The sequence below is a fragment of the Aquarana catesbeiana genome, linkage group LG08, assembly GCF_042186555.1.
Source record: "Aquarana catesbeiana isolate 2022-GZ linkage group LG08, ASM4218655v1, whole genome shotgun sequence".
Lineage (NCBI taxonomy): Eukaryota > Metazoa > Chordata > Amphibia > Anura > Ranidae > Aquarana > Aquarana catesbeiana.
Window position 1 is genome coordinate 146,097,804 of NC_133331.1, and position 14,396 is coordinate 146,112,199.

Here is a 14,396-nt window from a genome sequence, read left to right on the forward strand (position 1 = left end):
GCCCTAGGATCTAGCCTAGAATCGTGCGCGAGCACACTAGGGAAACCGGGCAAGCACGTTGCCCAATGGACCCTCTAAAGAAGTATGACTAGCACAAGCTCTCCTGCCCAGGACAGTTTATGCCACAATAGCAGCAGAACCCAGAACCCTTGGGTACATCCAATACACCGGGTTTACCTGGCTACATGGATGTCTGCCCCCTTGAGAAGCTGAACCAGAGTGGAAACATGGCAGAAAAAAAAAAAATGAGGTCGATCTGGAACGAGGACGAAAAAAGGAACACTGGGTAAGGGACAGTGGCTCTTTTTTATTTGTTACTAAAGGTGGTCCTTCTGTGGTCAAGGGGGCGGAGCTGACCCGAGATATGCGGTCATGAGGAGACTTAGGAAAAAATCACTATAAGTAGAAAGTTAGAAGCAAGTTTACTGCTACATGCTAGCTAGTACAGATGAGCCAATGTAAAAACTGCTCCTAAATTAGTATTTAACACAGGAGGTCTCCAGGTCACACATTTGTAGGTACTGTACGAGTTACCGCTATTGTAATAAATTCACAGTAATAAGCAACCTTTATCTTCTAAGCAAGTCTACACAGGCCCCAATGATGGTACTTCCATAGATGAGAAGCATTTTAATAGCAGTGCCTGGCTTCTACAAACAGTATCTCACAAAAGTGAGCACACCACTCACATTTGTGTAAATATTTTATTATATATCTTTTCATGTGACAACACTAAATAAATTACACTATGCTACAATGTAAAGTAGTGAGTGTACAGCTTGTATAACAGTGTAAATTTCCATCACCTAAAAATAATTCAACACACAGCCATCAATTTCTAAACCCCTGGCAACAAAAGTTAGTACACCGCTAAGTGAAAATGTCCAAATTGGGCCCAAAGTGTCAATATTTTGTGTGGCCACCATTATTTTCCAGCATTGCCTTAACCCTCTTGGGCATGTTCACCAGAGCTTCACAGGTTGCCACTGGAGTCCTCTTCCACTCCTCCATGATGACATCACGGAGCTGGTGGATGTTAGAGACCTTTTGCTCCTCCACCTTCCATTTGAGGATGCCCCACAGATGCTCAATAGGGTTTAGGTCTGGAGACATGATTGGCCAGTCCATCACCTTTACCCTCAGCTTCTTTAGCAAGGCAGTGGTCGTCTTGGAGGTGAGTTTGGGGTCATTATGTTGGAATATTGCCCAGTCTCCAAAGGGAGGGGATCATGTTCTGCTTCAGTATGTCACAGTACATGTTGGCATTCATGGTTCCCTCAATGAACTGTAGCTCCCCAGTGGCGGTAGCAGTCATGCAGCCCTGGTCCATGACACTCCCACCACCATGCTTGACTGTAGGCAAGACACATTTGTCTTTGTACTCCTCACCAGGTTGCCGCCACACACGCTTGACACCATCTGAACCAAATACGTTTATCTTGGTCTCATCAGACCACAGGACATGATTACAGTAATCCATGTCTTTAGTCTGCTTGTCTTCCTCAAACTGTTTGTGGGCTTTCTTGTGCAACATCGTTAGAAGAGGCTTCCTTCTTTTACGACAGCCATGCAGACCAAATTGATGCAGTGTGCGGCGTATGGTCTGAGCACTGACAGACTGACCCCCCACCCCTTCAACCTCTGTAGCAATGCTGGTAGCACTTATACGTCTATTTCCCAAAGACAACCTCTGGATATGACGCTGAGTATGTGTACTCAACTTCTTTGGTCGACCATGGCGAGCCCTGTTCTGAGTGGAACCTGTCCTGTTAAACCGCTGTATGGTCTTGGCCACCGTGCTGCAGCTCAGGTTTCAGGGTCTTGGCAATCTTCTTATAGGTCATCTTTATGGAGAGCAACAATTCTTTTTTTCAGATCCTCAGAGAGTTCTTTGCCATGAGGTGCCATGTTGAACTTCCAGTGACCAGTATGAGAGAATGAGAGCGATAACACCAAATTTAACACACCTGCTACCCATTCACACCTGAGACCTTGTAATGCTAACAAGTCACATGACACCGGGGAAAGAAAATGGCTAATTGGGCCCAATTCGGACATTTTCACTTAGGGGTGTACTCACTTTTGTTGAGTTATTTTGACAGCAAATTTACACTGTTATACAAGCTGTACACCCACTACTTTACATTGTAGCAAAGTGTAATTTCTTCATTGTTTTCACATTATTATTATTATACAGGATTTATATAGCGCCGACAGTTTACGCAGCGCTTTACAACATTAGGGCAGACAGTACAATTACAATACAGTTCGATACAGGGGGGGAATCAGAGAGCCCTGCTCGTTAGAGCTTACAATCTAGGAGGGAGGGTCAAGTTATACGAAAGGGTAATAACTGTGGGGGATGAGCTAATGGAGAAAATAGTGCAGTTGTTAGATGGAGGCAGGATAAACTTCTCTGAAGAGGAAAGTTTTCAGGGATTGCCTAAAAGTGGATAAATTTGGAGACAGTCTGACAGATTGGGGTAGCAAATTCCAGAGGATGGGCGAGGCTCAGGAGAAGTCCTGGAGGCGGATATGGAAGGAGGTGATGAGGGAGCTAGAGAGCAGGAGGTCTTGGGAGAAACGAAGAGGGCGATTAGGTTGGTATTTTGAGACTAGGCTAGTGATGTAGCTGGGGGCAGAGTTGTGGATGGCTTTGTAACTTATTGTTAGTATTTTGAATTTAATTTGTTGGGCAAGTGGCAGCCAATGGAGGGATTGGCAGAGAGGGGTGGTAGACACTGTGCAGTTTGTAAGGTGGATGAGTCTGGCAGCAGCATTCATGATGGACTGAAGGGGGGATAGTCTATTTAAAGGTAAGCCAATGATGAGGGAGTTGCAGTAGTCGAGGCGAGAGATAACCAGGGAGTGAATCAGGAGCTTTGTGGTTTCATTGGTTAGAAAGGGATGTAGTTTAGAGATGTTGTGGAGGTTGAGGCGGCAAGCTTTGGAAAGCAATTGGATGTGGGGCCAAAAGGAGAGTTCAGAGTCCAGGATAACACCTAGCACGCTGACATGTGGGGACGGGTGGATGGTTGTGCCATTGCTCTTGACAGATAAGTTAGGGGAAGAGGCACGTGGAGGAGGAAATATTATAAGTTCGGTTTTGGACAAGTTGAGTTTGAGGAAGTGGTGTGACATCCATACAGATATGTCTGTTAGTAAGTTAGTGATGCGTGAGGAGACTGATGGAGTGAGTTGAGGGAGAGATAGATTTGTATGTCGTCAGCATAGACGTGATATTGAAAGCCGTGAGAGGCTAACCCAGGGAAGAGGTGTAGATTGAAAATAAAAAGAGATCCAAGACCAGAACCTTGGGGGACCCCGACGGAGAAGGGAAGAGGAGTGTAGGAAGTAGAAGTAGAATTATAAGTGAAACTGAAGGTGCGTTGGGATAGGTAGGATGAGAGGCACTGAAGAGCACACTCAGGGAGACCAAGGGAGTAAAGTTTTTTTGAGGAGGAGGGGGTGGTCAACCATGTCAAAGGCAGTTGAAAGGTCCAGAAGTAGGAGTACAGAATGCTGTCCGTTGGTTTCTGCCGTTAGTAGGTCATTTGTGAGTTTTAAAAGAGCAGTTTCTGTGGAGTGTTGAGAGCGAAATCCAGATTGAAGGGGATCAAGAAGGTATTTCCTAATGAGGTGGTCACTCAGTTGGTTGTAAACCAGGCGTTCAAGGAGTTTAGAGGAAAAGGGGAGCAAGGAGATTGGGCGTAGGTTGTTAAGATTGGCGGGGTCCAAGGATGGCTTTTTAAGTATTGGGGTGACCAGCGCATGTTTTAGAGCATTGGGGAAAATGCCAGAGGTGAGGGAGAGATTGAAGATGTGAGTTAGAGAGTGTAGGATGGAGTCAGAGGGCGACCGTAGTATTTGAGAGGGAATAGGGTCCAGGGGCAGGTGGTTAGGTGGGCTTTAGAAAGGAGTTTAGCAACTTCGTCTGTAGTAGCAGATTTGAATAAGGGGAGTGTCAATTGCACCTGTTGATATCGGGTCTTAACTGGGGGAGATACCTGTAGAGTGGAGATTTCATCATGGATTGTATCAATCTTGTTTTTGAAGTGATCAGCAATCTCCTGGGCAGTGAGTGAGTCAGTGGGTGGAGGCAGTGGAGGACGAAGTAGAGAGTTGAAGGTAGAGAAAAGTTTACGGGGACTGGATGAGAAAGTGTTAATAAGAGTTGTAAAATAGGTCTGCTTGGCAGCGTGGAGGAAAGAATAGTATTTTTGGAGGGCAGATTTGTATTGGTTGAAGTCTTTGAGAGACTTGGTCTTGTGCCACAGATGCTCAAGAGCGCGACTACGTTTTTTGAGAATTTTAGTGTCATCTGTTTGCCAGGGTTGTAGGGTTCGAGGCCTGATTCTGCGTGTAGTGAGGGGAGCGAGCTTGTCCAGGGTGGAGGACAGAGATTTATTGTAGATGGGCATGGCTTGGTTGGGGTAGGACAGGGGAGAGATTTTGTCATAGAGGTGGTCAGTAGCAGAATAGAGGAGAGAAGAGTTGAAGTTGCGAAAGTTTCTACGGGTGATGGTTAGGCGATTGGAGGGAAAGGTGGTGGAAGACAGGGGGAGAGAGAAACAAATAAGGTGATGGTCGGAGAAAGGAAAAGGATTTTTTGAGAAGTTGCATGGAGTGCAAAGGTAGGAGAATACAGGATAAGGGTGTTGCCATCAGAGTGAGTAGAAGCCTGTACCCATTGCTTCAGGTCAAATGAAGAGGTTAGATTAAGAAGTTTAGAAGTAGCAGGAGTGTTTGTATTAGCAGGGATGTTGAAATCACCGAGAAGGATTGTGGAAATTTCCAAAGAGAGAAAGTAGGGTAGCCAGGCAGAGAACTTATCAAGGAAAGTCGATAACGGTCCAGGGGGCCGGTAGATAACAGCAATTCTTAGGGAAGTAGGAGAGAATAGACGTATACAGTGAGTTATATCTTTTCACATGAAAAGATATAGTAAAATATTTACACAAATGTGAGGGGTGTACTCACTTTTGTGAGATACTGTATGTATATCTGCAAATACATCAAACTGAGACCTCTGCTTTTATTCATATTTCAGACACAGGTTTTAAATTAGGCCTCTCTTGGTAACTGGCAACACAAAGTACTGGACATTTTTTATATGCATGTAAAGTAGGGTTGTCCCGATACCACTTTTTTTAGGACCGAGTACAAGTACCGATACTTTTTTTCAAGTACTCGCCAATACCGATTACCGATACTTTTTTTTTTAATGTCACGTGACAGTGTTCTTCTTTTTTTTTTTTTTTTTTTTTTTCTTTTTTTTAACAGTGCTTTTTTTTTGGGGGGGGGGGGGTGAACGTTGTATGTGTGTGTTTTTTTTTTATTTACAATTTTTATTTTTTACAATCATTTTTTTTATTCTTTATTGCAATATGTGTTTTTTTTTTTAATCAGCCCTGTTGGGGGGCTTTGGTGAGATATCAGGGGTCTTAACAGACCTCTGATATCTCCCCCTTGAGACAGAGAAAGAGACAGAGGATAGAGATTCCCCAGTCCCTTTCTCTGCAGCCTCAGCTGCACTGAGAATGAATGGAGAGAAGACAGGGGCTCCTCTCCATTCATAAACTGACACATTGTAATCACAGGAGATTACAATGTTTCAGTTATGTGAATGGACAGAGTCAGCTGACTCTGTCTATTCACAAAGGAAGGAGGAGGGGGACGGTGGAACGGAGGGGGAGAGAGAAGGAGAGGGGAACGGAGGGGACAACGGAGGGGACAGTGGAGAGGCACAGCAGAACGGAGGGGACAGCGGAGAGGCACAGCAGAACGGAGGGGACAGCGGAGGGGGACAGAAAAGGAGAGAGGAACGGAGGGGACAGGAGAGGCACAGATAATGAAAGAGGAACACAGGGGACAGCAGAGGGGGACAGAAGAGGAGAGAGAAACGGAGGGGGCATGGAGGAGGATGCAGTGACAGTCAGCGGTGACCGATCACCGCTGTATGTCACTAAAGCAGCTGAAAGCCGCTGGGGGAGAATATTGTAACTCCCCCACGCGCCGATCACAGCTGACTTCCAGGTATCGGGGGAAGCATCGGGAGCAATTGCCCGAGTACAAATACTTGGGCAAATGCTCGGTATCGGTGCCGATACCGATACTAGTATCGGTATCGGGACAACCCTAATGTAAAGTATATTTACAGTTGTGCAATGCTTAGAAGATGTGTTCTGCTACAAATGTAATGCTGGAAGACAGCCAAGTCTGCAATCAGTGACATACCGCAGATGTGGGAAGGAGGACATCCATTGGTGGCACTCTTCCTGTAGACCCTCCACCAATGTGCTGGCCTTCTGTTCATAGAGCAATTCATCAATCTGTTTGAAAATCTTTTGCACCCGACGTGTTGCGGCCTGGTCAAACTCCTGTAAAAAGCAACAGATATCACATGCCACAGGAGTTCCACATAAAAGGACTACATGTAGGCGATTTCTACAATTACTTGGGATATTTTATCTCTGGTTTCTATCTCTGAGTATAGTTGCCACAGTAATAAAAAGATCCAAAGATTGATGGTAAGGCAAAGTATGTGTAAAAAAAAAAAAAAGTTAAACATGTTATAAATTTACTTTATTGTCCTTTGTGTGACCCAGGATTGAAGTCTTGGACATGTGGGTTATACTGCCACCTTCAGGAGGTCTAAACACTGACAAAACAAAACACGTTAAGTCACCTCCAACCGTCATGCCTCATTTTTCGGCTAGTGTCCCAGGAGGTTGGATGCCTTTTTTTTTTTTTTTACTAAAGTTTTTATCTTCAATCAAAATTCTTAATACAACATAGATATATTTTTCACTGTGGTCAGTTCAAACATATTTCTTTCTTCGTGCTCACAGAGTTCTCATGCATACAGCTCTCTGTTTTGGAGATTACTTTCTCTGGGAACATTCCATTTAATATTCCTCTCCCTGATGTCAAGGGTTACCAATCTGTAACCCCTGGCTTCGGCTATAATCAGTTGTTTTTTTTCTAATAAACATGGGTGCAGTGGTGAGGGCCAGACTGGCCTACCGGGAAACCGGCAAGGCCGCCTGCCCTGGGGCCGCTTTGAGGGCAGCGGCGCCCATAAAGATATGGCATGCGGGTCCGGGCCGACATGTCAACTGTGCATGTGCCACCGCTCAGGAAAGCCCATACACGCTTGACTCTTTTCCGGCAGGCGGGCGCAGTGACGTAATGGTGCTGGGCGGCACCATTTTTAAATGTATAGCAGCAGTGCCACCTCTGTAAGGTCTGGCCTTATATTTTTTTTTTTTTCTCCTCATGGTTCTCTGTCTAATTTGGTACAGCCCTGCACCTGCTTGGTCCTGTTGTTTGTGCTTTTTCTGTGCCATGATTTCTGTTTCTGTTATTTTTTCCTTTGCTTTACCTTCTTCTTTAGCCTGAGGTCCCACATACCCACGAGCGTCCAATATGGGTTATTAAAGGTTGCCTTGGCATTAAATGGTATTTTTTTCAATACCTGTACAAAAATTGTATATATACTTGTACCATTGTGTTTTGTTACTTTATATATATTTTTACTGTACACCATTTGTTGTATACTTTGTTTCTATTTCTCTGTTATTTCTCAGCGGAACGTCACTTGGGAATTTTTGTACCCTAGAAAATCCACAGTAAGTATACCTCACTGGTACAGCCTCTTATTACAGCTACCTCGCTATTTCCATTTATGAAGCTGCAAGCATGTCTATTAATTCATTGGCGGCCATTGTCTTTTTCCCTATAGGTTGCATATATTGGGCAGGAGTGTGTGTGCTCAAACGCACCCCCATTTCTTACCTCTCCCCTGTAGTGGTGTAAAACCTGCTGAGTATTGGTACCCCCCATCTCCAGCCGGCCTTTATTTCCCGGGACTCCCAAATCCTCTGTATCTGCATATAAGGTATATACTATGCCCTTCTCCTCCCCCCCCCCTTGCCCCCTCCTCCCTCACTCCCCTCCCCTTTTCATTTTCCCCCCCTCTTCCCCCCTCCCATCCCTTCTCCCTCCTTCCCCTCCCCTCTTTTCCTTTTCCGTCTTTCCCTCACTTTTTCCTTCCTTCCCTCTCCCCTTCCTTATTAATTTCTATTTGTATTATTCTTTTCTACCCTCTTTCCCTCTTGCGTCTTTGTCCTCCCCTTTTCTCTTCCTTCCTTCACCCTACCCCCCCGAGTTACCCACTGTCTCCACATCTCCCCATCCTCACCTAATCCCATTCCTCCATCCCTTGCTCCTCTTTTGCCCCCCCCCTGCCTCTTCACTTCCTCACTCATACACAATTCCCCACCCTTTCCCTCCCTCTTCCCACACTTTCACCACAGTCACATTCCTCCACCCACAGCTCCTTCAAGTGCATAGTCCACCTATTTCAACTGTTTCACCCCATCTATTTAGATACCAGTCCATTGATTTGTATGTCCCCCCTAGTTGCTGCGGGGGACCCTTTGGTGACGTCATGTGTCCTGTGTCTGCCAGGGTTATAGGTAAGCAGCTCTGCTCTTTCCCCATATATACTTTGTAATTGACACTATTGTATGAAATGTTGTTATTATTTTGGTCAATTGTATTGTTATTGATCATTTGTCAATCAAATTACAGATATCCTCCTGACAAAGCAGCATTAGACCACAAAACTAGTTGAGATGTTATCCGTGACCAACTATCCCACTGTGATCTTCACATCTCCACATGGATTGTTACTATGCTCTTAACAACTTAAGGACCGAGCCTCTTTCTGAGATTTGTTGTTTACAAGTTAAAAACAGGTTTTTTTTGCTAGAAAATTACTTAGAACCCCCAAATATTATACATTTTTTTCCCCTAACACCCTAGAGAATAAAATGGCGGTCATTGCAATACTTTCTGTCACACCGTATTTGCGCAGCGGTCTTACAAGCGCACTTTTTTTGGAAAAAATACACTTTTTTGAATAAAAAAAATAAGAGAACAGTAAAGTTATCCCAATTTTTTTATATTGTGAAAGATAATGTTATGCCGAGTAAATTGATACCCAACATGTCATGATTCAAAATTGCGCCCGCTCATGGAATGGCGACAAACTTTTACCCTTAAAAATCTCCATAGGCAACGTTTAAAAAAATTCTACAGGTTGCATGTTTTGCGTTACAGAGGAGGTCTAGGGCTAGAATTATTGTTCTCGCTCTAACAATCGTGACGATCACATGTGTGGTTTGAACACCGTTTTCATATGTTATTTTTTATTTTTACACTTTTTTTTTTTTTTTAAAGTTGTATCACTTTTATGCCTATTACAAGGAATGTAAATATCCCTTGTAATAGAAAAAAAGCATGACAGGACCTCTTAAATATGAGATCTGGGGTCAAAAAGAACTCAGATCTCATATTTACACTAAAGTGCAAAAAAATAAATAAATAAATAGAATTAAAAAAAATTGTCATTTAAAAAAATAATTTAAAATAAATGGCCCTTTAAGAGCTATGGGCGGAAGTGACATTTTGACGTCGCTTCCGCCCTGCATTGTTATGGAGACGGGAGACCTTCCCTCACTCGTCTTCATGCCCAGCAAGGGTAAAGATCCGATTGCCTCTGCTGCTGCCAACCGATCCAGTAAGCGGCAGAGGGTACCGGAGCGCGGGGGGGGGCCTCTCCCGCCGTCGATAAAAGTGATCTTGCGGCGAATCCGCCGCAGAGACCACTTTTATCTGAAACCGGACCGCTCACTGAAGAAGAGGATACCAGTTATGGCAGCTAGCTGCTGCCATAAGAACGATATTCCTCTTCAAACAGCCGGCGTATAACGACTGTGGGCGGTCCAGAAGTGGTTAATCTGTATTTGGTTATTTGCGAGGTTTTAATTATGTATTAATAAATCTTTATATACTTTTCTATATACTTGCTCATACATTTGAATTTATTTTTGTTTAATTTGTACCAAGATAGTCCAATTGCCCTTGTCCTCTAAGGTAGCCTTGGTTGGGGACCAAGCCACCGATCCCCATATCTGTAAGGGCTCGGCGGTGGCGTGCGCCTCTCATAATGGCCGGGTAAGACCACAGCCTCTGACTATCTCCTCCTGCACCATGACTCTTGCATTATTTTCCTCCTGCATATCAAATTTATATATGTTAAAGGTGGCCAACAGTTAGTTTTCTATATTCCTCAGTCACATATGTGGGTACAGATCTCATTAATAGAAATGTAAAAATCTGAAGTGAGATATATTGTGTAAATATATTATATATATATATATATATATATATATATATATATATACACATACACACACACACACACACACTTACATATGTATCAATAATAACAAACCATGGGATCCGCACTCAGATATGTAACAATATTTTATATCAACATAAGCAATGTCGGTCCGTCACTTCCGGCTTCAGATCCTCCATTTTCTGTCAGGAGCAAGCTAGGGGAGCATCTAACCAAGCAGATCTGTGCTCAGTTAGATGCTGTGAAGAGGGCAGGGGAGACATTGAGATCTATTAGACCCCTAATGTTTCTATAAAGCGTACCTGTCGCCTGCCCAATGCTATCACATGGGGGGGGGGGGGTTATTAATCCATTGTGATAGCAATAAAGTAAAAATAAATAAAAAAAAAAAGACATAAAATTATAATAAAATGTTTTCTTAAAAAAATCACCGTAACCAATGTTGCCCCGCACAACAGCAAACACAAATGCATGCCCAACCCAAGGTGTTCACGTGTGTGTAAACTGCATCACACATGTGAGGTATCGCTGTAAATCAGTGAGACCAATAATTCTAGCACAAGATCTCCTGGTTAACTTTTAAAGTGATGAGCTGTAAAGGCTTTTAAAGCTTCTCTTACAGTTTGGAGATTTTTGAGTTCAGTCGTTTTTTGAGATATCGTGGGTGATGCAATTTTAAGACTTGCCAAGTTTTGTATCTATTTACTCTACGCAACCCCATCTTTTACATTTTAACAAAAAATGGGTATTATATTGTGTGTGTTTGCACCAAAATTCATGTTATTATATTTTTTCCTGAAAATTTGCTTTTGATAAACAGTTGCGCAAATACTCTACAGGGCCTCTGCTTTCAGAAACAAAATAATGTTCTGGAGGTTTAAGTAATTTTATGGCCAAAAATTAAGATTTTTATATGAGTGCAAAAATGAAAAAAAAATTGCTCTAATGCCAAACTAGTTATGAATATGAACAGATATAGTGTGTGTCCCACGGAATTCTAAGTCAAGTAGTCACTGTACTTACATCAAAGCCCCAAGATATAACTGAGCTGTTATCAGTGGAGAGTTCAGTACAACTTTGAAATTCTGACCATGAAAGCTCGGTGTCATTTCTCTGGACTGCAGAATTTTCTGAAACCTCTGAATTACTGGGGGAAAAAAAACAAAACAAAACAAAGATACCTTCACTAATCATATCATGTATCAAAATTTTGGTTAACAATCTTCTGGTTTGGTATATATAATGCATGCTGTAACCAGAAACAATATATTTGTAGTTTGCCATATACAGTAACTGGCTGAAAGAGAAAGATATGGTAAATAAAGTGTTTTCTGGGCCAATCAAAATTCTTTAGCAAATGGCGATTCACACAGTCTGCAGGTGGCTGCATGTGGTCCACCGAGTATTAGATTGAGCAAATCGTCATGGAATTATTAAAACAGAAAAGGAAAACATAATAAACTTCAGATTTAACCTGATGCGGAGGTCAACCACAAATTGCTGTGTTCAATAATATCTGTAGACAAGCAACAAAATAAAAAAATAAAATCTCTACTCTTATATTACACCTATTAAACATGACCAGCCTAATGATTTGAAGCTGTGGGGGAAATCAATGAAGCTGCTGTGCCACTTTTCTGGCATTAATCCCTCTTTTGAATGTATTGTGCTAAATTCACGAAGCATTTGCGACACTTTTAGCTCCGACAGCGACTCGTGCACTAAATCCAGGTAAGTGCTAAAATGTGCCACTTTTATATTGTGTCACACTGAATGCGGTGTGTGTTTCTGCTTTTGTTAGCCACACCGTGGAATTCACAAATCCTGGTGCAGGCAAGTATCTCTCATGCATTCTAAAAGTGGTGAAGAATGCGTCAAATTCATGTACCTGTCCAGAACTTGTACTTGAATTTGGATTAAACTGGGTCACTTTTAAAATACACGTGAGACACTTTCACAAAATCTGTCTGAGACAGTTTTTCTCTCTCTTTGCGTGAAGAGAGTTGGTCTTAATTAGCTCCACTTTTACATTTGGTGCATTCAACACAACACAATGCAAAAGTGGTGCATTCAATGCGACAATGTAAAAGTGGTGCATTTTAGAACTATCTGAATTTGGTGCACGAGTTGTTGTCAGAACCAAAAGTGTTGCAAATGCTTCATGAATTTGGCTCAATATATTAACAAGAGGGATTATAGTGTAATGTCACCTTTTGTAAGATGTTACAAATCTGCTACTCGTGGGTGCAATGCTTTCCAGGCTCCCAATAAAAACAAAAATGTACGTTTTTTTATGTGCAAAAAAATGTGCATTTATTTTTATTTTTTTTAAAGTGTGATTTTATCCTTTTAAGCCAGAAAAGTGGTGCAGCAGCTTTTATTGAATTCCCCCTGCTGTGTTTTATTATTACTAAGCAAGTGCTTCTACTTTGCTTATAATCTAAAGGCAATCCAGCTTGTACCTTTCATGTTCAGAAGCTGCTACATATCGTTCACTGCCACGAGACGCAGGTAAACTGTCTACTCTGTCCGGAGGAGGATGATTCTCTGCAGCTTTAGCAAGTGTCTGATTTCTGAAAATATACACAAAATATATACATTATTTAAAAATCAACTACATAGCTCACATTTTTATAGGGTTGGAACACAAGAAAACAGATTATACATGTCTCCTGTATGTTTCAACAAGTACTAAATCCAGTTACTAGGTGATGCACAAGCCTCATAAAGTAAACAAAAAACTTCCTTTTCCTTCCCTGACTGAGTCATATTCTTCTTCATTTCACATGCTCCCTCTCCCAGACACTGCAGCTCATAGTGGGAGGATTTCAGCAACAGTGCTCCCGATGTATACTTGTGATTGGGAGCTTTCCGATCATGTGACAGCCAAACACAACAGTCACATGACCCAAATGCCTATAGGCATAGTGCCCAACTGTCCCTGATTTGGAGGGACTGCCCCTCATTTGGAAAAAAAAGTCCCTCTGATCCTCTTTCTTTCTCATTTGTCCCTCATTTTGATCTGATCTATATGTTTAGTATAAAAATCCACTAATTATCAATCAAGTGTTTCCCAGTGCTAAACCTTTCATCCAATTTCTAAATCACTGCATTTGTAAATTCCAAAAGCCAAAATAAAGGAATAGTAGTAAAATCACTTTTTTTTGTACAATTCTTCTTTAACCGATTGCAGACCGCCTCACGCAGATACACTGCGGCAGAAGGGCTCGTACAGGCAGAATTACGTACCTGTACGTTCCCCTTTAAGAGGCAGCCAGGGGGCGCACGCGCCTGCGGCAAGCTCCGTGAGTCGGGTCGCGGGTCCTGCGGACTCGATCGCCACGGGGATACCCGCGATCGCCTCATGGGGAGGAAGAACGGGGAGATGCTAATGTAAACAAGCATCTCCCCATTCTGCCTAGTGACAGTGTCACTGATCTCTGCTCCCTGTCACCGGAGCAGAGATCAGTGACGTGTCACACACAGCCATGCCCCCCACAGTTAGAAACACACCCCTAGGACACACTTAACCCCTACACTGCCGCCTAGTGGTTAACCTCTTTACTGCCAGTGTCATTTACACAGGAATCAGGGCATTTGTATAGCACTGATTGCTGTATAACTAACAATGGTCCCAAAAATGTGTCAAAAATGTCCGATGTGTCCGCCATAATGTCACAGTCACGATAAAAATCGCTGCCATTTAAAATAAAAAAAAAATTAATAAAAATGTCATAAAACTAATCGGAAAAAGTGCTCTGGTCAGGAAGGGGGTAAATTCTTCCGGGGCTTTAGTGGTTAAGGGGGTGTGGCAGGACGTGTGTCCTATGCCTACATACATTTGCTAATAGGTGTCCCTCATTCCCATTTCAGAAAGTTGGGAGGTATGCTAAAGGGTCGGGAGGCGGTTGTCACAAAGGGGTTAATAAACTTTATTTTATTTGTATAGTGCAAAAATGTCAGTCCTAGACACATGGGCAGGGAGGTGGGTGGATCCACCTACCCTACATCTCTGGCCACTCTGTGCTGCCTCTGTATGTCAGCGCACAAAGCAAATGCACATCATTGTATATTCCCATTGGGGGAGCGCAGATGCTGCAGTGGCTCTATAGAGTCTGCTAGTAAAATGAGCCACTGCAGAAACAGATGTAATGTTTAGGGAAAAAAGAAAAAAAGAATCATGTAC

General features: G+C 42.8%; 1 protein-coding gene across 2 annotated transcripts in view; it reads right to left on the reverse strand.

Moving 5' to 3' along the window:
- FAM149B1 (family with sequence similarity 149 member B1) overlaps nucleotides 1-14,396 on the reverse strand; it is a 64,034-nt gene that overhangs the window by 45,933 nt on the left and 3,705 nt on the right. For both annotated transcript variants that reach the window (XM_073596543.1, XM_073596542.1), the window contains exons 3-5: nucleotides 12,673-12,783; nucleotides 11,234-11,357; nucleotides 6,238-6,380 (exon numbers count right to left, since the gene is read on the reverse strand). In XM_073596543.1, the coding sequence (XP_073452644.1) occupies nucleotides 6,238-6,380; nucleotides 11,234-11,357; nucleotides 12,673-12,783 (378 nt within the window). The remainder of the gene's footprint in view (nucleotides 1-6,237; nucleotides 6,381-11,233; nucleotides 11,358-12,672; nucleotides 12,784-14,396) is intronic.